Consider the following 23397-nt stretch of genomic DNA (forward strand, 5'->3'; position numbering starts at 1 on the left):
TTTTCAGATAAGTTTAATATATTAATTTTTGCCTAAAATTCCTCTTTAGAATTTAGAAAGATGGCATAAACTCGTGAAACAAGGGATTTATCCAGCGCGCTGGGTCTTTCTCTCACCGAGTTTTTCGGGGATAAAGACCCTTTGGGTTTAAATCTCATACATTTTATAGTTTCACAAAATCCCACCCCTTTTTCAGATAAGTTTAATATATTAATTTTTGCCTAAAATTCCTCTTTAGAATTTAGAAAGATGGCATAGACTCGTGAAACAGAGGATTTATTCAGCACGCTGGGTCTTTCTCTCACCGAGATTTTTGGGGAAGAAGACCCTTAGGATTTAAATTCCATACATTTTATAGTTTCACAAAATCCCACCCCTTTTTCAGATAAGTTTAATGTATTCATTTTTGCCTAAAAAGGTTTCTCTCCTCTGAAAAAAGGGCTTTCCCTTCCTTCCAATTGGCTGCTGGGCATCCTCTGTCAAAAATGATGGACCTTCCCTGGTTCTGAGCCCAAAGAGAGAAAAGAAACCCCTGTGTACAAAATTTCCACGTGGCCCTGAAAGATTTTCATTTTTTAGGAACTTTTATATTTCCCTTATCTGGCTGAAAAAGACCCTGATACCCAGGTCCAGTTTGGAACTTGGATATCTCACAACTTTGTGATACATTTGTAAAAACCCATTGTTTATTTCTCGTAGAGTAGAGCAGTTTTGAGAGCTTTAGAGGGGGGTTTTTTAGGGGTTTTAGAGTTTTTTTGGCACTGAAACACCTCCCCTTCAGAGCCTTCCCTTTTTCCTGAGGGGGAGTGGGAAATGCTCCCTGGAGATGGAGCTTTTTTCTGTATTTTAAGGTTTAGGAAACGACACAAAAGCAACAGACTGTGAGATTTTTCATGGAATCACAGAATGGTTGAGTTGGAAAAGGACCCTGAGGATCATATTCCATGATTCCATGTTTCTCTAACTGGTGCTCTCTGGCTCCTCTGATAGAAATCTAAAGATGCAGAAAATCAGTCTTCCCAAAACCATCATAAATTTGGGGTTAAAATGGTGAGTCAGCATCGAGACACAAACTTTTACCAGGCAACACGATGGGAATTTATATACATTTATAAACATTTTTGAAATTATTTCAGGTCTGACAGTCTTGGGCTTTTCCCACGTGGTAAATTTTACACAGTGAAGTTTTAAACCCTTTTTTCATTGCCTGCAGAGCATCGAAATCTTGATTAAATCATAATTGAATAAAAAAGAGAGGAGCTTTTTGGCAGATTAAAATAAGTTCCTGGCTGAGTACAAGAGTGAAAATAAAAGCAAATTTTAGGATTAATCCAATGGAGAGAACCTGCCAGAAAGGCTCAGTAATAGAAGTCTTATGTCTGGTGGGAAAATACCAGCAGTCCTGTGGCTTGGCCAGAGAAAACAGAGAGAAATTGAGGAAACTATTTATTTCCATAAAAGTCCTGGTGCTTCAGAGAGCCAGGGAAGGTGCTCTGCTGGGATGGAGCAGGAGCAGCTGAGGGGCAGCCGGGATGGCCTGGGAGGCTCCTTGTTCCTCTCCTCTTTTCCAAGATTTCTGTGTGCCAGACACCTCTGTGAGGCTGCAGGGACATCACCACTGGCTTCCTCTTGGATTAGGGAGCTTCAGATACCAGAATTTCAAATGTTTCCCAGGTTTTCCTGCCCACCCACCACTCCTGATGAGATGTTCCAGGCCAGGTTGGATGGGGCTTGGAGCAACTTGGGTTGGTGGAAGGTGTCCCTGCCCATGGCAGGGGGTGGCACTGGGTGGGCTTTGAGGTCCTTCCCAACCCAACCCATTCTGGGATTCTGCTTTTCAGAACAGGTTGCTGAAGATGCAGAATGCACTTTTTATAAACGGATGCTTTTTAGGAAAAAACTGTAGTTATAAAGCAAAAGGGAGCTGTCAGTAGAAGGCCAATGTCCTTGAAGGGTTTGACTTTTTACTACGCATTTTTTCAATCTTCTTCCACTGTTGGGCATTTCCAGACAAAGTTCCCCTGTGGAGCCAGGCTGGGAGAGCTGGGGGGGTTCACCTGGAGAAGAGAAGGCTCCAGGGAGAGCTGAGAGCCCCTTCCAGGGCCTAAAGGGGCTCCAGGAGAGCTGGAGAGGGACTGGGGACAAGGGATGGAGGGACAGGACACAGGGAATGGCTTCCCAGTGCCAGAGGGCAGGGATAGATGGGATATTGGGAAGGAATTCCTGGCTGGGAGGGTGGGGAGGCCCTGGTCCAGGTCACTTGAGCTTTAAGGTCCCTCCCAACCCAAACCAGTCTGTGTAATCCATGAAACTCTTCGGGTCTTCAAATGACCTGGAGCCAGTTTGGGGAGGGCTGAGCTGAGCCCCGGGATGGGCAGGAGGGGTCAGGCTGGGCTGGGGCAGAGCAGGATCTCGGGGCTGTGCTGGGCCAAGAGCAGAGTTTGTGGCTGTTTTGTGCCCTTGGGCAGGCTCAGGGTGGATGTCAGGACAAGGTTCTTCCCCCAGAGGGTGGTGGGCACTGCCCAGGCTCCCCAGGGCAGTGGGCACGGCCCCAAGGCTGCCAGAGCTCCAGGAGGGTTTGGACAATGCTCTGAGGGACAGGGGGGAGTGTTGGGGTGTCCTGGGCAGGGCCAGGGGTGTCCCTGGTTGTGGTTGGGGGGTCCCTGGTGCCTCAGGGGCTGACAGGGCTGTGTTCAGTGTGCCAGGTGATCGGCATGTACGACTACACGGCGCAGAACGACGACGAGCTGGCCTTCAGCAAGGGGCAGATCATCACCGTGCTCAACAGGGAGGACCCCGACTGGTGGAAGGGGGAGGTCAACGGCCACGTGGGGCTCTTCCCCTCCAACTACGTGAAGCTGACCACGGACACGGACCCCAGCCAGCAGTGTGAGTGCCCTGTCTCTGTGCTCTCTGAGGTCAAACATGCAGCATTGCTGGCTCCGAGGTCTGCAGGCCCCACTGCCCCTCTGTGCCCTTGGCCGAGTCTCTTTGAAGACCTTCCAGTAGCGCAAACCTTTGTGTTGTTTTATTTTCAGTTCCCATCCCCCCCCCCCCCCCCCCCCATCCCTGGCATGTTTTCCCCCCTCCCCTCCCTTCCCTCCCCTCCCTGATCATTTTTGCTCCATGCCCTCGACACGCCTGACTCATTTTCCTTGCTTGAATTTGCTCATTGTTTTGTTTTGCTTATGTGTTGTTTTCCTCCTTTTTCTAGGAATCATATGTTGTCCATCCCCCACTCAGGCTTGAAAGTCCTCAAAGAGACCCACTATCCCATAACACTGCCCAGAGGGATGATGGGAGATGCAGCCTTGATCATGTGGCTTCCAGCATGATCATCTACTGCCTTCTGAGTAGAAGAACACACTGCAGAGCAGTTTTACCTCATTTTTCCATTAGTTGCATGGAATCGCAATGGTTGAGTTCATGACCTGCAGATAGATGCAAAATCAATTATTCAAAAAAACAAAACGAAACAAAACACAAAACCACACACACACACAAAAAAAATAAAATTAAAAAAAAAAACAATAATAAAAATCAGAGGATAGTGGGTCCTTTTGTGGCTTTCAGAGTTACCAAACTAATGTTTCCACCTTTGCACAGGTGCTTTGGGTAGTTTTAAAACAATTATTTTTTAAAAAGATATATTTTAGCCTTTGGAAGGAAAAGCATAAATTAAATTTCTTCATTGCAATTTTGGTTGTGCAAAAAGACCCACTATCAAGGAATGCTGCATGTGCTATTAAAATTGTTCCAAATGTCCATGAATTGGAGACTTTATGTATCTTTCTTTTTTATTGTTCACTTGTCCAGTGTTGTCAATATGTCTTTTTTTTTTTCCTGTTACTTTCTTTTATTTTTCTTTTTTTTTTTTTAATGACAAAAGACCAGAAGGAGTTAAAATGAGTTCAATGTGCCCAACGCCAGGTATTTTGTTGTGGTTATTGTACTGTTTGTATCAGGTGTTCCTTGTTGAGTGTGTAACCCAATGTGGAGGGGGGAAACTCCCCCCAGGTGCAAGAGAGACGAACTTGCAAAATGTTTTACCCAGTTGTGTTAATTTTATTTTGCACATTACTTGTAGCTGCAAACAGTTAGAAAACACCCTGGTTTGTGTTGTCTCCGTTTGGTTCGTTGCATTTTCGTGTCAGAAATGATCTGATGCTCATCCATGTGGGAGTGGAGAAGGAACCTCTTGGATTTCCCAGTTTTGCTTTGCTCTGGAACAACACCTTTCGAACGAGTCGTTTTCCTGACAACAAAGAATGTATAGAACTATCTCCCTGCAATTAATTTCCAATGTTTACATTTTTTTAAACTTAGACTGTGGAGTTTATACAAATTAATATTAAATGGAGCTTACAGTGGAGTTGCTGTAGATGTGCTGTAGCTAAGCCGTGTTAGTTCCTGATGGAATTCCTGGTGCTGTCAGTGCTCTCCTCCCAATGCCTCAAGCACAATGTAGCCCTTTACTAATGATTTCCCATTTAGTTATGCCCTGGTTATGTATTTCATTTATTCCTGAACTCCCTGCTGGCAGCATTCCCACCCCTTCCCAGCTCCCTCCTCCCGACCCGTCCTGCGGTGCAAGGGACAAGTGAAGCTCCTCATTCAATTGCACTTCAGTATTTCATCACTATGAATGTAAATTATATAAATATATAAAAACCTGCAGCTTTAACAACTGTAATACAGCCTTTAAAATTAGTTCCATGTATAGAGAATTAAATCCTTGGTATAAAAGACAGACCCACCCGTGTTTGTTGTCTCGTTGCTGCCTCACCCCGGGGCCACCCCGGGGCACTGGAGCGTGGATGGATTTGCCACCAGAACAGCCTGGAAAGCCCTTTTCACTTCACAGTGACACTCTGAGTATTATTTAAATATAATTAATCAGACTGATCATTATCTGCAACATTATTGCTCGTGGTGGGTTTGTTGGGGTGTCCTGGGCAGGGCCAGGGGTTGGACTCGATGATCCCTGGGGGTCCCTCCAGCTCAGGAGATCCTGGGATTCTGTGATTCCCTATTCCAGGGTCTCTACCTGATACAAATCCGTTGATTTTTTTTTTTTTTTTTTTGTACTATGCAGGTAGATAAATGAAATATCCTTCCTTGTTTTCCCATGGGTTCACCTGGATTTGGGCTTTGTGTTTTACTCTGAAAACATGCACAGTTGCAAAGATCCTCCTCCTTTTTAGGGTCGTATTTAACAGACACAAACTTTTCATTAGGATAGTGTTTAATGGGCGCAAATTTTTTCAGGATAGTATTTAACAGGCACAAATTTTTCATTTCTACCATAAAAAAAAAAATAATTCTTCTCCATCATGCTGCAGGAATGGAACAGCAGCTCATTCCTGGGATTTTCAGGGCCCGTTGCTTTGCTCACTGAGGAGGATGGAGCCAGATTGGACCCCACTCTGTCAATGTTTTGTGCATTAAATGTCATTGGAAAGACAGGATGTCTCTGTTTTCCCACACTGAGCTGTGGGGTTGAAAAATTCACTTGACTAAAAGCATTTCTCCTGAGGGGCTTTTTGGGTTTTATGGCTTCAGCCCATAAATATACAGTGAATGTACATTGAATTTAGTGAATATATATTGACTGTGGAGTGAATATATAGTGAATATGTAGGGAAAAATTTGCAATACTTCAGCTGGGGGGGATTCAGGTGCTGCTTTTTTCTTTCTCATTACTTCAAGTGAGAAGAAAAATAAAGCTCTTACAATCTCCTGCAGGAGGATGTTTTTAACAGGTTTCTCCCAGCCCATGGATCCCCCCTGTGCCCCATCCCCACCTTGTCCCCCAGCCCAGAGCACTGAGTGCCATGGCCAGGCCTTCCTGGGACACCTCCAGGGCTGGGCACTCCAAACCTCCCTGGGCAGCCCCTGCCAAGGCCTCACCACCCTTTCCAGCAGCAAATTCCTCCTGGTGTTCCAGCCTGAAGCACAGGAGACACTGGGCTGTGTTGTGCCAGGACCCTCAGGCAGAGAAGTGTAAAATCCCATCACTGAACATGTCCCAGCCAAAGATACTCAGCTGTGATTTACAGTGACATTGTTGGAATGCCTGTGATGTTTCTCCATGATTCCAGGTGTGCTCCTATAGCTTGGCAGGGGAGTGTTCCATCTTCCTCACTGTCAGGGATTCCCTGAGCCTTAGGGAACAAGAGTCTGCACTGACTCCTTTCCCTTTCTGGATTTTTCTTTCTCTGTGTGTATATATATGTGTATATATATATATATTTATGAGAAAGGGAGTATGACAGTAATTGCCCAGAGAAGCTGTGGCTGCCCCTGGATCCCTGGAAGTGTCCAAGGCCAGGTTGGACGGGGCTTGGAGCAACCTGGGCTGGTGGAAGGTGTCCAAGGGGTTGGAGATGATCTTTAAGGTCCCTCCCAACCCAAACCATCCTGGGATTCTGTGAATTCCTTCTTTATGTTCACTGCCATGTCCTGGGTACAGGAGCTGCCCCTGAAGGGATGAGGAGACTGGATTTACAGACCACTCCCAGTGCTGGGGGATTTTGCTCTTCACAGTTTTTGCTGTATTCCCTCTGTATTCAACTCAAAAAATTCCCATGGATGTTCTTTCAGGGAATTTGTTCATATCTCTGTCAATACTTGAAATCTGTCCAAAACAACTCAGAGTCTGAAATGTGGGTTTGTCAGGATCAGTTTTATTTAAACCTCAGTCCTGCTGGAGTTTCAGTGGCATCACTTGCTGTCCCCGTGAGCTCACTGCACACATTGTGTTACCAGAACCAAAATAACTAATTCTGGTTGTGGCCTCTGGTTCCAAAGCCCTCTGTAGTGCTCTGTGCTGGCTCTGGCTCTTTGATTTCTGGGCAAAGAGCAGCTTCTGTGCAGTCTCTTCTGATGACAATGAGAGCCTTATTTTAAACTTTATTTTAGACAATTCCACCAAATTCAGGGACAATACTCCCCAAATATTATTGAATCAGATGAATTGACACAAACAGCAAATAACAAACTGCTCCTTAGCTGAGCAGGGAGTGCTGAGGACACCCCAACACTCCCCCCTGTCCCTCAGAGCATTGTCCAAACCCTCCTGGAGCTCTGGCAGCCTTGGGGCCGTGCCCACTGCCCTGGGGAGCCTGGTCAGTGCCCAACACCCTCTGGGGGAAGAACCTTGTGCTGAGATCCACCCTGAGCCTGCCCTGTCCCAGCTCCAGCCCTTCCCTGGGTCCTGTCCCTGTTCCCAGCAATGGCTGGAGGGCTGCCCAGGAAAGGGAAAAACCAATAAAATATTGTTTGATAAAAGGTTAGAACACACAGAATACTTGATTTAGCTCCCACATTCCTGATCCCAAGTGAAAAGCCTGTCCAGCCCCTTGATTGTTGTGGCAGGACCACGGAGAATTGGGCTGGGCAGTTCCTTGGCCCTGGATCTGTGGCTCTGCTCGTGGCTCATTTGCTGGTTCTGGCCATCAGTGCTCAGGGCTCATAATTCAGAGGTGAGATTTAAGTGACCTGATGTGTTAGAAACCAAGCCAGGGCCGAGTTAACTGCTGGTTTGTGTTTCTGTGCCCTCACACGGAGGATTTTGTTCTCCCCAAGCAGACTCTGGAAAGGGCTCAGTAGAAACATCGAATCATGGAATCATTAAGGTTGGAAAAGACCTTTAGGATGACATCCAGTCCCACCATCAACCCCCCCCCACCATGTCCACCATCAAACCACATCCCCAAGTGCCACATCCACACGTTTTGAACACTTACAGAGGGGGTGATTCCACCAGCCCAGGGGGGTGTGCAGGTGGAGTTGTGCTGGTGATTCCAAGTTATCCATTGTCATTTCCCAGCCTTTCCTGACTCTGATTGTAGCAAAGAACTGCCCAGAGAAGCTGTGGCTGCCCCTGGATCCCTGGAAGTGTCCCAGGCCAGGTTGGACGGGGCTTGGAGCACCCTGGGCTGGTGGAAGGTGTCCCTGCCCATGGCAGGGGGTGGGAACTGGGTGATATTAAAGGTCCCTTCCAACCCAAGGCATTCCATGATTCTGTGATTAGTGGGATTCAGATGTTCATGAAAGTACTTTGGCATCCATGAAAAATGAGCCCTGACATTTCCACTTGGAAAGGAACCCAGTTTTTCCTCAGTGGTTTTATTCCAAAGACAAGAAAAATCTCAGTACTTGTGCACCTCAGGAAGAAAGTCCCTCATCAGGAAAGTCTGTCCTGCACATTCTGCTCAGATTTGGGCCATTTTCCCCAAATGTTTGTTGTTCAAGAGGAGACCATTTGTTGCAGTTCAGAGCAGCCCATTTGCATCCCAGCTGTCAAAGGAGCTGCTAAAATATTTCCTTGTTCAGGGTGTCAGTGCCTCCTCTGCAAGGCTGGTGGTTGGACACAGCCCTTCAAGCCAAGGTCATGGGGTTCTTTGAACAGTAAATTCTGAAGGGAAAAAGAATTAAACCCTTGGCTCACTTTTCATGAAGCCAACCATGCATGAGGAGAACTGGTTCTGCTCCTCAAACCTCTGATTTACCTGATACCAAAGAAACTGCTCTGAAACCAGGCATTTACTGAACAGAAGTGAAACTCGTGGCTTTTGTGATGGGCCAAAATTTGCTTCTTTTGGCATAAAAATGATAATTCTCCAGACCTGCTCTTCATTTCAAGCCAAGTTCCAATTCAGTTTCAATTGTCCTGAATCCCAAGGGATCATTATCAGTGCCTGCTGCCAGTCTGATCCCTTCCCAGCTTCAGAATCAGGGAGGAAACAACCTTGAGTGTCTGTATCTACTTTTCTGGGTTTGTCTGGTTTGGTTTCGGGGTGTTTTTGTTAATTTTTAAGTCAAATCTCTCATTCCCTTTTCAGGGGCACGGATTAGTTAAAGCAGCAGGTGACGGCATTCCATGAAAATCAGGGGGATACATGAGGACCTTTTTAGTGGCACAGTCTGAGCTCCTGAGTTAATTCAGGAAGCTGAAAATGCAGGAAATACTCCCTAAATATTAACTTTGTATGCAAAGAACTGGAAGAGTTGTCCAGGGTCTGTTGTGTCCATAGGGAAATTTTGTTTCCATGGGGAATATACTGAATTTTCCCAGACTTTGATGAGGGGTGAGGGAAAGAATTAAACTGGAGATTTTTGGTGGTGTAAAAATAGTTGAAATAGATCATTTAAACAGCAAAAGGTTTTTCCCCTGTTTGAAATCACCTTTGCTTTTTTGAAATGTGTCGTATTTCATGCCAAAAAGTAGTAAAACTGGTGAAAACTGGAAGACAACATTCTGTGTTCCAGTCTCAGAAGAATTGCATTAAACTCACCTGAAAAGTAATGGCCTCCAGAAAAAAAAAAAGGATTAAATGTTCTGTCTAATTTGGAATAGAAAATAAAATTTGAGATTGTAGAATTTGTAGGAAAGTTCTCCCATCTGGACTGGAGGTGATTTACAACAATTAAAGGACAAAGCTGATGGAAGTGAGTTCTTAGTGACAACCTTTTCCTGTGCTTCTAAAGGAGAACAAAATTGACCCCTTTGCCTTGGCCTGGAAATTTGGGAAATCTGAGGGGTCTCCAAAGACCTTCAGATATTTAGTCCTTCAAATATTCAGAAGCAATTTTTAATGAATTAATTTTTTAATTTAATTTTTAAGTGGGAAGAAGCAAATAAGCTCTGCAGCACCTTCTTGAGTGAGATTTCCCTGACGAGGAGGATAAAGGAGACCCTGGAATTCAGAGTGTCCGTGAGCTGAGGGTTCACGTGTCACTCCAAAGTGCCATCAGAGCGTTGTGGTCACTGCAGCTCTTCCCTAATCCTCTCCCCTCCTGGGATGTCTCTGCAGTTTCTTCCCACCACGGGAAGTTTTTGCCCCCATTTTTGTTACCAGCCATCTGTGGGGTTGGTTTGGGCTCTGGTGGAAGGACACAGCTCAGGGGGATGGTGAGGCTGGGAATGGGCAGGTGGCACTGAGGGGGCCTTTAAAGCTTGGCCACCAGGGGAAAGTTCACACTTGGAGATGGCCTTTGTTAAAGAAAGGTGTTCCAACAGTGCTGTGAGTCCCTGAGAGGGGAAGCACTGCTGAGGTTGTGTCGTTACCTGGGAATGAGTGACCAGGACAGGCACAGCTCCTGGTCAGTGGTGCTGTCCCTGCTCCAGCTCTGAGGCACTTTGTCAGTGACCAGCAGTAAAACCCGGGATCCTGTTGTGTTTTCCAGGGTGTGCAGACCTGCACCTGCTGGACATGCTGACTCCCACGGAGAGGAAGAGGCAGGGCTACATCCACGAGCTCATCGTCACTGAGGAGAACTACGTCACCGACCTGCAGCTGGTCACAGAGGTGAGGCAGAGCCCCTGAATCCCTCCCCTTTGGAACCAAATCAACATTTCATGGTGGCAAACTACTGTGTGTCCCTGCTGGGCTTGGCTTCCTTGGGATGAGCTGTGTTAAACTGCCCTTTACATTTATTTATTTAGAGATCCATGTGCGGGTGCAGCTCGTGTTGAGCCCTGGTGTGACCATCACCAAAACGCTGATGTTTGAAGTGTCATTTTAGCAAAGCTCCTGATTCTCAGTGTAGATTTTTCGTGTACAAGTCCTTGAACTGAAATGGATGCCCTGAAAGGAAGCCCATTTTCCACGGCCACGGTGGCCCTGAGTTATCACTTACTGTGGTTTGCCTAACGTGTTCCAAGGGACATCCCTGACGTAGGAAAAAATAGAATTAGCTCAGACAATCCTTCTGACAGAGAAGCAAAGCCCTGTTTTGAAGAAGAGGTTGAGATATGCAAACCTGAAACACCCTGAGAGAAATCAGAACTTCCATAAAAGAGTCCAAAGGAAAACATATTTCAGGTGTTTTATCTAAGAACTCCTGAGATCTTCTGCAGGAGACCTCTCTGTAAAATTCCCCAGTTTTAAACAGATTATCCAGATCAGAATTGACATTCCCAAGTTTCAAACAGGTTCTCCAGATCTGAATGAACACCACCAGCAACACAAACTCAGAGTATTCCCTGTTAAAGCCATGTGCCCCTCACATCTCTGAGGTCTCCCCTCAGTCTCAGCCGTTCTCAGGGAACACAGGGGATGTCTGGGACATGGAGCAGGGTGGAATTCTGTCCCACTGAGGGACAAGTGCTGCCCTGAGGGCAAGTTTTCTCCCCTCCTCCCTAAGGAAATGGGCCAAATCAGCCTCAGTCACTTGGGTCATACATGTTCATTCTAAACAGCTTCATTTTCTGACCCTCCAGATCTTCCAGAAGCCACTCCTGGAATCTGAGCTGCTCACAGAAAAAGAAGTTGCCATGATTTTTGTTAACTGGAAGGAGCTGATTATGTGCAATATAAAACTACTGAAGTAAGTTGGGTTTTTCCCCCATACTTGGCAATAACAAGACCCTGGGCCTCTGCCCTGCTCCTCCTTTCAGCTGCAGGAAAACATTTACCATGCACACAGATCAGAACCAAAAGGGCCACATGTTTCTCCTTGTGGGAAAAGCAAAATATGGACAGTGTTTGCTGTGACTTTGTTGTTGTTGTTGGGAAAAAACCAGCAGTTCTTTGCTGAGTAAATATTTGCACTTACTTTCTTCTTGTCCACGTGCTCCAGAGGGCAGACCCTGCTCTCCTCTGAAAAGCAGGATTTGCCAAGGCTTCCCCCAGCCCTGTCATAGACTTTTCCCTCCTCTGTCCCAGCCCACACCCACTTCCAGTCCTGTTATCCATGGATGAAAACTAAGGCACAGCAGCCTCTGCCTCTCTTATTCCGAGCTGGCTGATGCATTCCATTAATTAGTGTGGCCTTAATTAGTGTAGGGTTACAGCACCTGAATGTGCTGATGGGGAAGAAGCAGCACCACCAGAGCCTGGTTCCCCATGGATTTGTGTCCAGAGGACCTTCCTCCCAAAGGCTCCAGCTGCTCCAACCCCAACTCCCTGCCATGAGACTCCACTCTTATCCCTCCCCTCATTCTTCGTGGCCTCTGATGGATCCAATTCCTCCCTCAGCCATCCCTCTGCTCCAGCAGGACACAGGGAATGCTGTGGCTGGTTTGCAGGCTGCTCACCTGGTCACTGCCAGAGAGACTGAGCGAGGGTGGAGTTAAACCTGGACCTTGATAAGCAGGAGGATTAATAAAGTTCATTTTTTCCCTAATTTGCATTGAACTTCTGGGGATTTTACACCTCTGTGATATCTCCTGTTTTTCGTAAAACCTTTTGAAAATGGCCCAGGAGTTGAAGAGTTATGGCAGCGACAGAACAAATGACAACAAACCTCCTTCCCTCAGGAAACCAGGCTAAAACCTGGACAAGCAGCTTTGAGCTCAGAGCAATGGTTTTTATCCCTCCCTCTCCCACACGTCCATCCCTCTCTTTCTAAACTGACAGAAAGGGAAAATTACCTTCCCTTTTCATGTCGGCTCTGACCTGGCGTTGCAGGGCCCTGCGGGTGCGCAAGAAGATGTCCGGGGAGAAGATGCCGGTGAAGATGATCGGGGACATCCTGACGGCCCAGCTGCCCCACATGCAGCCCTACATCAGGTTCTGCAGCTGCCAGCTCAACGGGGCCGCCCTCATCCAGCAGAAGACGGACGAGGTGCCCGAGTTCAAGGAGTTCGTCAAAGTAAGAGCGGGGGCGACCCCCGGGAATTCGGGACACGGAGCTTTTCCTTTGGCTGAACGAGGCCGCACCTGGAGTGGGGGGTTCAGTTTTGGGCTCCTCGCTTGAGAAGAGACACGGAGGGGCTGGAGAGTGTGCAGGGAAGGGAGCAAAGCTGGGAAGGGGCTGGAGCAGCAGGAGGGGCTGAGGGAGCTGGGGGGGCTCAGCCTGGAGAAAAGGAGGCTCAGGGGGGACCTTCTGGCTCTGCAACCCCCTGACAGGGAGTGGTCAGGCCTTGGAATAAGTGTCCCAGGGAGGTGGTGGAGTCCCTGTGTCTGGGAGTGCTCCTGAGGTGTCTGGATGTGGCCCTTGGGGACATGGATTCGGGATGATCCTGGTGGTGCTGGGGTGGGACTGGATGATCCTGAAGGGCTCTGCCAGCCTTGGTGATTCTGGGATTCTTACCCAGACAGGGCAGGTGATGATCTGTTGGAAAAGCACAAGGAATTCCCCTGTGCTGTCCTGCGAGCTCAGCCCAGATTCAGCCGAGGATTGGTGCTCATTTATTGCCTTTTCCTTTCTTGGAGGAGCTCGTTTTCCCAGGTTTAAACCACGTGACTAACCAGGTTTTACCTCTCTGGTGTTTCAGAGGTTGGCAATGGATCCTCGCTGTAAAGGAATGCCACTCTCCAGTTTTCTGCTAAAGCCTATGCAACGGGTAACCAGATACCCACTAATCATTAAAAACGTACGTCCTGTGCACGCCTGGGGGGTTGCTGCTGCTTGGCTTAGAGCTTCATTACAGGGGAGTGTCCCTGTTTGTGTCGGGCTTTGTCACTGTGGGATGTCTGATGTGCTGGGGTATGGGGGGGGTGTCCTTTAATATTTGATCCAACTACAGAAAATGGGGTAATTCCTTGGGCTTCAGCACAACTTGGTGTTTCCATTTGAAGCAGAGGTGAGACTTGCACCCAAAGAACCACAAGGCAGTGAATGTTGAAGGAAAACTTCAGATTCTGATAACAGGAGTCAAGCTTGTGCTCAAATTTCCCTTTCCCTCCCCGTAGGCTGGGAAATGACACGGTGGGGAAGCCTGGAAGCCAAATTCCTGCAGGTTCCCATCCTTTGACACTGCTAGATAACTTACAACCCTTTCCTAACTCTTATTTGCTGCCTAACACTGACCATCCCAAATAATGCCACTGAACCTGGCCCAAGGCTTTCCAAGGAAAGGGCTACAAATTGGATGTTGGCAAGAGGTTCCTTAAAGAGTTGTGGCCATTATTTCTGTGTTTGGCTGGAATGTGTGTCCTTGTGTCAGAGGAGTCAGCAGTGTCCTGATGCAACGGCTGTGCAGCCAGGGATTCATCCCAGCACTTCCCAAATAGTGTTTGTCTCCTTTTTCTCACATCTGTCAAGGAGGGGAAATATTTGGAAGGTATTGCCTGGCTCTGACAGAAATGAAGCCCTAGGATGGAAGCGTGGGGTTGACAGCACAGATACAGCTGGACTGCAGGAGACAGGGGAGCCTGATGATGTGTGTTGTGTCTCTGCAGATAATAGAGAACACTCCTGAGAACCACCCTGACCACAGCCACCTGAAGCACGCCCTGGAGAAGGCCGAGGAGCTGTGCTCCCAGGTCAACGAGGGCGTGCGCGAGAAGGAGAACTCGGACAGGCTGGAGTGGATCCAGGCCCACGTGCAGTGTGAGGGCCTCTCCGAGGTAAACCGGGGCTCCCCAGGGACCTGCACACGTGGGCAACCCCGGGAATAACCCACAGCTCACTCATGGCACTGCATCCAGGGCAAAGAGTGGGACTGAGCCAGTCTCACAATCCCCAGTGCTTTGTTTTCGCCCTCCCTTGTCTCCCTCTCACTCCTGCACGTGACCCTTTTTGCTGCTCGTGTTCTTGCCTTCCCCATGGTAGATCCTGCTTTGTTGCCTGGCTCTGGACTAGTCCCAGGTTCAGTGCTGCAGTTTTCAACCACAGCTTTCCACTTTCATAGTTCTTTAGAGCACAGTGGTTGTGGAACTGCTGTGTCCCATCCCAAAGCTATTCCTGACCATTTTGGAATGCTTTAAAAGTGATCACAGAACAGATTTTCTGTGGTAAAGCTTTGTGTATGTTTGAAAACTCAAGAATACTGATCAAGTCTCTCTGGAGACTTTACAGAGAGAATCCCTGCCTCCCATTCCATGTTATTTTTCCAGGTAACATGCTAAGTTTCACTAGAAACTGTAATGAAAACATTGTGCCTGTATGTCCTGCAAAGTGAGGGGTCATGTTTTGATGGCCTTCCTGTGTTGGTGGCAATAACAGAGGCAGACAGATCACAACTTGACTTTCAAAGTATGCACCAAGTTGTCAGTTCTAGAAGGTAAAAAAAATAACAAGCACTGGTTGGTTTACAAACTAGAAGAAAATTGTATTTCACCTCAGGAAATCTGACTGTTTTAGGAGAAAGATGAGTGTGACAAGGTCAGAAGGGTCAAAGACACATTCAGCTGTGGGACAACCACTGCCTGAAGGAAAGTGGCTGCTTTTTTCTTCTGTGGGTGATGTCTGGCCCTAGAGCACCAAATCTATAACCTGAAAGACTCTCTGGCTGCTTCTGCCACAGTAACTGCAGCAGCAGCAGCCTCAGCTGGGGGGAAGGAGCAATGCAGCCTTCCCCAGTTTCTGTCTGAGGGGTTTCCAGCCTGTCAAAGGAGCCAGCCCTGATCCAGCTGCCCAGTCAGTCAGTGAGGGTGGTAAGAACTGTACCATCCCCTGGTGAAAATAAACCTGGAAATGGCGCTTTAGGGAAGGGCCACACCCTGCTCATGTGGTAACAACCCCTGGGTGGGGCTGTGATTCTACCACTTCCAGTGTCAGCAGCTGCCCCGGGGTTTGGGGCTACCTGGAATTCCTTTGGGGCGCTTTAGGGGGTGAAATTCAAGCACAATTCAAAGTCCAGACCTTGTCAAGGAAGCCCAGGCTCTGGAGAGTTCGCTGGCAGAGGTGCTGCTGCTCCTCCAGGACAGGTCCTGGTGAGCTCAGCTCCACTCCCAGAGCTGCATGTGCGTGGGGAGGGGGCACAGATGCTTTTGGCTTGTCCCTGAGTGCCCAGGCCGTGCCTGTGTGATGATGGGCCCCCCTAAAGTCACTTTTCATGCAGCCTTTTCTGACCTGCACTGCTCGTCCTGCTCCTCATCCTGTGAGCCGGCTCAGGACCAACCCAGGACTCAAAACTGTGTCTGGTCTCTTTCAGGGGGACCCCGATTGTTTCACTTTATACAGTGCGTTGTTGTTCTTCTTCTACTTTTCGCAGCAACTCGTATTTAACTCAGTCACAAACTGCCTGGGACCACGCAAGTTCCTGCACAGTGGGAAGCTCTATAAAGCCAAGAGTAACAAGGAGCTCTATGGTTTTCTGTTCAACGACTTCCTCCTCCTCACTCAGATCATAAAACCTCTTGGCTCCTCGGGCACAGACAAGGTGTTCAGCCCCAAGTCTAACCTGCAGTACAAAATGTACAAAACTGTAAGTACCTCTCTGAAATGGGGGCGGTGACAGGCCACGTGTGCAGGGCAGCAGCTCCATGCTGGGGGTGTGGGCAAGACCGTCCCAGAGAAGAGCTTGGAAAGCTTTGGAATACGCTGGGCATTGCTGGGACTGGTGGAGAGAAAGTTCATGTGCTTTAGAGAGAAAACAAAACATGCTTTTGAAGTTTTGCTTGGACAGAACTCTCCAGCAAAGGGTCACTTTTGTATCAGGCAGCAACGGGGAGAGCGCCGTTCGCTGCTGTCTGTGGGGAAGGAGGGATTGCTGTGCTCCAGGAACCTGCTGGCTTCCTCCAGGACAAGTGTTTCCAGGCTCTGGAGGCACCTCTGTCTTTGCCAATTTTTAAAATTTTCCCATTATCTAATCTGAAGGCAGATGGGAGGCAGAAGGGCAGAGGCAGCTCAGCTAAACCTGTTGTAACTTGCTCTGTGTTGAAAGCGCCTGCTCAGACGTTGTGCAGTACAACTCTAGCTTTGCCTGATGTTTTACAGCCCATTTTTCTAAACGAGGTACTGGTAAAATTACCCACAGACCCTTCTGGAGATGAGCCCATCTTCCACATCTCCCACATTGACAGAGTCTACACCCTCCGGGCTGAAAGCATTAATGAGAGGTAAGAGTCTCCAAAGGCCATGCTGGGGCTGAATTTGTGAGGTCTGGTGCAAGTGGGTGATGGGAATGGTTATGATGGAAACTTGCAGAGCAGTCTCCAAGCAGTTTCTTTTACAAGACTGGAAAATTCCCTTTTCTTGGGAATATGGTGATAGTCAGTGTATGAAAAGCAGGGAGAAACAGTGATGTTTCCTGAATTCCAGCAAGAATGAAACATCTGGGAGGGTGGATATTTAGGCCGTATTTCACAACATTTTATGTTAATGTGAAGAAGCCAAAAGATGCAATTGTGCCTTCTGTTGTTACCAGCTGTGTGTCTGTGCAGTGACAGCATTTGTTTGGCTGTTGAAGGAGATCAAGGAACAGGTCAGAATTAGAATCTGAAGCAAAACCTACCAAACTAAACCCAGTGAGTTTATCTTGTTCAGTTCAGACTGGAAAAGTCAAAGGAAAGGCAACCTTAAAACCTGAGCTGATGGGTTTTATCCCTGGTGAGCTTACAGAGAGAAGCCTACACTGATTTATACTGAAAAGGTTTCTCTTCCCCAATGTAAGGTCTTGAAAGGTAACTTTTGTTAAAAACTGAAAGCTGGAAGTGCAGCAAAGCCCTCCCCACAGTGCAGACATTGTGTTGGTTGTGCCAGGTGGGAAACATCTTGAGGCTGTGGCTGCCCCTGGATCCCTGGAAGTGTCCAAGGCCAGGTTGGATGGGGCTTGGAGCACCCTGGGCTGGTGGAAGGTGTCCCTGCCCGTGGCAGGGGGTGGGACTGGATGGGCTTTAAGGTCCCTCCCAACCCAGGCCATGTGCTGCTGTGGAGCAGCAGCTCTTCATTCTGGGTTCAGAAGCAGATCCACAGCTTTGAGATTCCCCCATGTTTCCTTGGCTCAGATCTTGGGCTCCCTTGTGTGTCACAGCAATTCTTCTAAACCCTTGGGGTCCCTGGGGAGCCCTTCTGCCACCCTTTTCCTCTGTCAGTCTTTCCACTCAGTCTCTTCCAGGCACATGGTGTGATTGTTGGGAACAGGGGTTGGACTCAGTGATCCTTATGGGTCCTGTCCAATTCAGGATATTTGGTAATTCTGATTCTTAAGGATGAAATGATTCCCCAGAAGGGCCCATAAGACACTGTGCTCATTCACCATCCATGTACCCCCCAAGTTATGTTTTAAATGTCCCAAGGGTCAAAGGATTTTAGGATGAAACCTCAGGGATCAAGGTAAGGGGCCACCTCTGCAACCCAGGTGTCTTGTACCTACTGGCTACAAGTTCATTATAATAAAGCAAATGGCTTGGTGAAAGCAAACCTGTTCTTTCTACCTTTTGGTTTCTCACCAAGTAGCTCCTGCTTGTGGTTCTCTTGAGCTTTCTTTGTGTGGTGGGATCTGCTGGCTTGGGATGGTTCTGTTTCTGCAGGTGCTATAAATTCCAGGAAGATCTCTTCCAGGCAGAGAGGTCTGGGACAGCAGAGGCTGGGGTGGGGCCAGAGCCTTGGCTGGGAAGGAGGGACAGCTTTAGTTTTCTGCCTGCTGTGCTCCAGCAGGGAAAAACGGAAATGGCATTTTGCAACTTTGTTTTCTCCTTTCCTTCTGAAGGACTGCCTGGGTTCAGAAGATCAAAGCTGCTTCAGAACTTTACATAGAGACTGAAAAGAAGAAGAGGGAAAAGGCCTACTTAGGTACAGCATAGGATGAGGGGGTTTCATCTTTTATGGAGAAGTCCATGGGCAGGAAAATCCTTTGATGACTTTTCTCTCTCTCCTGTTTCACCGCAGTTCGCTCGCAAAGGGCAACAGGCATCGGGAGGCTGATGGTGAACGTGGTGGAAGGCATCGAGCTGAAACCCTGCAGGTCCCATGGTGAGTGCTGGGCTTTCTCACAACGTGCTCCATCAAAGGGACATTCCCACTTGTCAACCTGACTCTGGAGGAGGTTCTGTCCCCAGCACGGCTTTGCTCAATGATGTGGGTCTAACGAAGGTGAAATATGCAGCAGTGACTCTGTGCAGCTCAGCTGTTGTCCTGCAGTTGTCCCGCGTCAGGCGTTTGTTTCAGGCTGACTTGGTTCCCACCACGTCAGCCATATCCTAAGGGATCACAAGGCACAAAGTCCTGCAGGGAAGAGCAGAAGGTGCTCAGCCCCCTGCGGAGCAGTGTGTTCATTGTGATGTTCCTGGAGTTCATCCCAAGGGCAGTGAAGCCAAGGTCTTTCCCACCCCAAGGGCTGTAGGAGTGGAAGGAGATTGAGGACGAGGATCACACTGTTCTGTTTGTCCCAGGAAAGAGTAACCCCTACTGCGAGGTGACCATGGGCTCCCAGTGCCACATCACCAAGACCATCCAGGACACCCTGAACCCCAAGTGGAATTCCAACTGCCAGTTCTTCATCAAGGACCTGGAGCAGGACGTGCTCTGCATCACGGTGTTCGAGCGGGACCAGTTCTCCCCGGACGGTGCGTAGGGGCTGCCAGAGGGATTTTCCAATCTCCTGCTTTGAGGAGGTGCATTCCTGCTGACAGAAATCATAGGGAATGGGTTGGGTTGAAAGATGGTTTTTAAAGATACCCCAGATTTGAACCCCTTTGCATACTGGGAGATGGCTCACCCTTGCTCCCCGGTGGAGTTGTGCCGGTATCAGTGCAAAAAGAATCCATCTCTCTCTGGTTTTTGGGAGTTCCTTTTCTTGTGCAACTTGGCAACAACCAGAGTGTGATTTGTAGCTCTGCTAAGTCTCCAAAAACTCTAGATGCTGTTTGCAAACAGATTGATTCCTGCAGGAGGAAGATAAATGCCTCCAAGTTCCTGTTATGTGCAGGAACAGTGGCAAAGGTGAACCCAGGATTCCAAACCCAGTAGAATCATGGGATGGTTTGGGTTGGAAGGGGCCTTAAAGATCACCTAGTTCCACCACCTTCCATGGGCAGGGACACCTTCCACTAGACCAGGTTGCTCCAAGCCCCATCCAACCTGGCCTTGGACATTTCCAGGGATGGGGAGTCCACAGCCTCTCTCATTCTAGTTTCATAACCTGGGATAAACATATGGAGCATCAGCGAGTGTATTTTGGAGCCATAATCTCCCAGGCAGTGTTTGGATAGGACTGGCACTGCCATGGCCAGCACCACTTGGCCTGGTGACCTTGTTGTTGCTGCGAGGCACTTCTTGGCTCTGTCATCTCCAGAGGGTTCACACTCAGGTTTAACTGTGCAGCAGCTTTTGGCCTTTTTCTAACATATCATAAAATCCAGAAGTCACTGGGGTGAGGCAGCCGTGAATTCCGTAGGGGGGGTTTCCACACATTTACATGGAATGCTGCTGCTGTGTAACATGGTCTGGCTAAACCCTCCTCTGTGCAGCTTGGCAGCCTTTGGCCCTCATCAAGGGCAAAACCAGAGTCAGGCTGAAGACTCGTGTCTTCCTTTTGTTGCTTGGGGGGGTGGAAGTTTAGTTCCTTCCGCAAACCCCGGCTGTGCCGTTCCTGAGCGCTCCCTCTTTCTGCCTTCCAGACTTCCTGGGCAGAACAGAGATCCGTGTGGCAGACATCAAGAAGGATCAGGGTTCAAAGGGACCGGTCACGAAGTGTCTCCTCCTGCACGAAGTGCCGACGGGAGAGATCGTGGTGCGGCTGGACCTGCAGCTCTTCGACGAGCCGTAGGAGGGCAGGGGCCGATGGCGTTCGGTCGAGGTCACCGCGGCCCGTCGGGGTCTGCGGGAGCTGTCACAGAGTCCTGGCTGGTGTGGCAGGAAACCACTGCTCGCCCTTCACACCTCCGAGGGTTATCAAAGCAAACAGGAGCATCTTTGTGCCTTGATAATTCTCACTGAAAACACGAATCCCGGTTTAGTGAGGAGATCTCCCTCAATCTCTCAATGTGGAACTTGGAGTTGGTCTCCTGGGTGGATGAAACAACCCTGTTGTTCCTTGTAGCTCCGGTGGGAACGGCTGGCAAACCACAGAGGTGGCTGTGCTTGCTCCAGTTGCCCTACTCTTGAATTTCCATGGAGAAGGCAATGTTGGGATGTTTGGGAGGCTTTCTGCAGGGTTTTCCCGTGAAGGAATTCTGTGCCTATTGCTCGGCAAAGTGAGGTGTAAATGGGACGTGAATGGAAGGAGCAGTTTCGCAGCAAGAAGATCTTTGAAGATCTTCATGATGGTACTGAAAAGACTTAGAAAATAAATAGTCTATATCTATAAACAGAGAAAATTCTATTAACAAACCACTTCATGACTTGCATTGCCCCTGAAAATAAATGATGTCCAGGCCTCCTGCACAGAGATGAATTGCACTCCAGAAGAGTGCACCCCCTCGGTACCTTTGGAAGTTGCTGTTGTCCACAGGACTGTAAATGTTGGCACAGGAAGCCAAGGGTTAAGCACAGAGCCCTGCTCTGTGTGTCCTGCTGTTCCACTTGGATACTCCTTTACTGCTGCTGCCCAGGTGGGTGATCTGTCACCTGCAGTGGGGAAGAAAAAACAATCACGGCTCCAGCTCAGGAAGGGAATTCCCACCCCGCAGAGTGTGGTTTCAAAGCAATCAGTGGTGCCCAGGTACTGGCCTGTGCTGGGCTCACCTGTGTGGGACAAGGGGTGATGGGAGCGGGGCAGCAGCTCCCAGAGGTTGGTGGCTGTGCTGGATGTGACCAGAGACAGAGCTTGGGACGGTGCAGAGTGGGGAACCCCAAAGCCTTGTCACCCTGGGGAGCGCCAGGGCTTCCCTGTCCATTGGCTCCATGGACACACACGTCCAGGCCCACATCCCTGTTTGGCAAAGCCCCGGCTCCAAGCGGGCACTTAGGTCTGGTGTCCCCGGAGCACCCGCGTAAGGGCTTTGCTGAGTCTGGACTCGAGAGGGAAAAGAGCCCCAAGAGTCAAATTCCTCTTTGTTCTGCTTGGATTCATTCTGTTCATGCCCTGCCACGCATCCACTGGTATTTTTGTAAGGACTTCATTCCGGATGGGAGGTGCCAGCCTGTGTCATTCGCATGTGAACGTTCTCGTGGAGCCTGTTGTTGGGTTTTGGTGTTCCTTGCATGTCCTTCAGTCCTGGTTCCCACCTCTCCTGTGTTGGTGGTGTTCTCTAGCACTACAAGTCTTATTGGTTTCCATTAGGAAATTAGGATATATCCATAACAGGTAGGTAGATCCGTATGGTAATAAGTGTAAACTGTGCTGGGAAGTGTCTGTGTATTATAATTTCCTAAAAGACCACTGTAATGTTTCAAGCAATGGGAAGAAAAAGAAAAAAAAGTATGTTGGAGGGACAACAAAGTTTACATTTCATACTTTTCAGAATCGCTTTATTATTTATTTATTGAAGATAGTGTAGAATTTTGTATCAGAAATGACAGACATACTTATGTATTTTTTGAAACAAAACAGAGATACACACTTTAGTTAGAAACTTTCAACTGACCACGTTTTAGAGGGAGTGTAACTTCCTAGGCATGCATTTGTTTACCACTAACTGGCTGAAAACACGATTTAGAGAACTTTAAGTTTCTATTTTTCAATGTTGTTAAGAAAATTGTTTCAATTAAAATATGTAAATAGTACTAAACCCATGCTTTCCTAATTCCATATCAAGACATTTTATGAAATATAATGTATATGAAAATACACATTGTTGTGGTAGGATTAAAGAAAAGTGATAAAATCTATTACTGGAGTAACATTAAATGTCATTGTCTAACCTTTGATCGCTGTCCTAATTTTACTCAGCTGCCAACACGGTGAAGATTTATTTCAGGGTTTCAAAAGCAGCATCACTTTTTGCTGGGGTCATTTCACCAGCATCAATGACAGCAACACCTGATTAGACAAACGGGACAAAAAGCCCGTGGCTGTAACGCAGAAACCCTGGGCAGGTTCTTGGAAGGAGCCCCGAGGAGCTGGAAGGGGGGCTGCAGACTGTGACCCCTGACATGGGCGTCCTGGAATCCCAGATTCCTGGACTGGTTTGGGTTAGAGAGAAGGATGTCTGCGGAATAGGCATTTTTAAACTACTTTTTTAACTTCTTATTTTTTAGCTGGCTGCTCCCCTGAGCCCCGAGGAGCCCCAAACCCGCTCCCCACACCCTGAGGGCCCCCAGACCTGCTCCCCACACCCCAGGGATCCACAAACCCGCTCCCCAAACCCCAGGACCCCAAAATCCACTCCCTCCACCCCAGGGACCCCAAAACCCGCTCCCCACACCCTGAGGACCCCCAGACCCACTCTCCACATCTTGAGGAACCCCAGACCTGGTCCCCACACTCTAAGGGTCCCCAAACCCACTCCCCACACCCTGAGGGCCCCCAGACCCGCTCCCCACACCCTCAAGACCCCTAGATCCGCTCCCCACACCCCAGGGATCCACAAACCTGCTCCCTTGGGACCCCAAACCCACTCCTCACACCCTGAGACCCCCAAAATCCACTCCCCACACCCCGGGACCCCCAAACCCTCTCCCCACACCCTCAGCACCCCCAAACCCTCTCCCCACACCCTCAGCACCCCCAAACCCGCTCCCCACACCCCGGGACCCCCAAACCCGCTCCCCACACCCTCAGCACCCCCACACACCCCTGCGGGTCACCTTATTTCAGTTGCTGTGAATGTCTTGTTTCCTCAGTCACCCTGGGTGAAATAATTCTACTTACAGACATTTTCCAGTTAGGCCAAAGTG

At 48.6% G+C, this 23397-nt stretch overlaps 1 protein-coding gene and 1 long non-coding RNA gene across 2 annotated transcripts in view; both read left to right on the forward strand.

The window, feature by feature from the left end:
• Positions 1-128, forward strand: part of LOC113943162 — a 491-nt gene extending 363 nt beyond the window's left edge. Inside the window, exon 2 of the long non-coding RNA XR_003526219.1 lies at positions 8-128. This is a non-coding gene — a long non-coding RNA (uncharacterized LOC113943162). The remainder of the gene's footprint in view (positions 1-7) is intronic.
• ITSN1 (intersectin 1) overlaps positions 1-22426 on the forward strand; it is a 69277-nt gene extending 46851 nt beyond the window's left edge. The window contains exons 26-37 of the mRNA XM_027637582.1: positions 2698-2889; positions 10192-10313; positions 11228-11334; positions 12417-12600; positions 13226-13324; positions 14133-14300; positions 15890-16102; positions 16615-16736; positions 18329-18411; positions 18508-18591; positions 19011-19184; positions 20238-22426. Of these exons, the coding sequence (XP_027493383.1) occupies positions 2698-2889; positions 10192-10313; positions 11228-11334; positions 12417-12600; positions 13226-13324; positions 14133-14300; positions 15890-16102; positions 16615-16736; positions 18329-18411; positions 18508-18591; positions 19011-19184; positions 20238-20386 (1697 nt within the window). The 3' untranslated portion in view covers positions 20387-22426. The remainder of the gene's footprint in view (positions 1-2697; positions 2890-10191; positions 10314-11227; positions 11335-12416; positions 12601-13225; positions 13325-14132; positions 14301-15889; positions 16103-16614; positions 16737-18328; positions 18412-18507; positions 18592-19010; positions 19185-20237) is intronic.
• The last annotated feature ends 971 nt before the right edge of the window (positions 22427-23397 follow it).

Source organism: Corapipo altera, unplaced genomic scaffold (genome assembly GCF_003945725.1).
Source record: "Corapipo altera isolate COAL_440 unplaced genomic scaffold, ASM394572v1 0, whole genome shotgun sequence".
NCBI lineage: Eukaryota > Metazoa > Chordata > Aves > Passeriformes > Pipridae > Corapipo > Corapipo altera.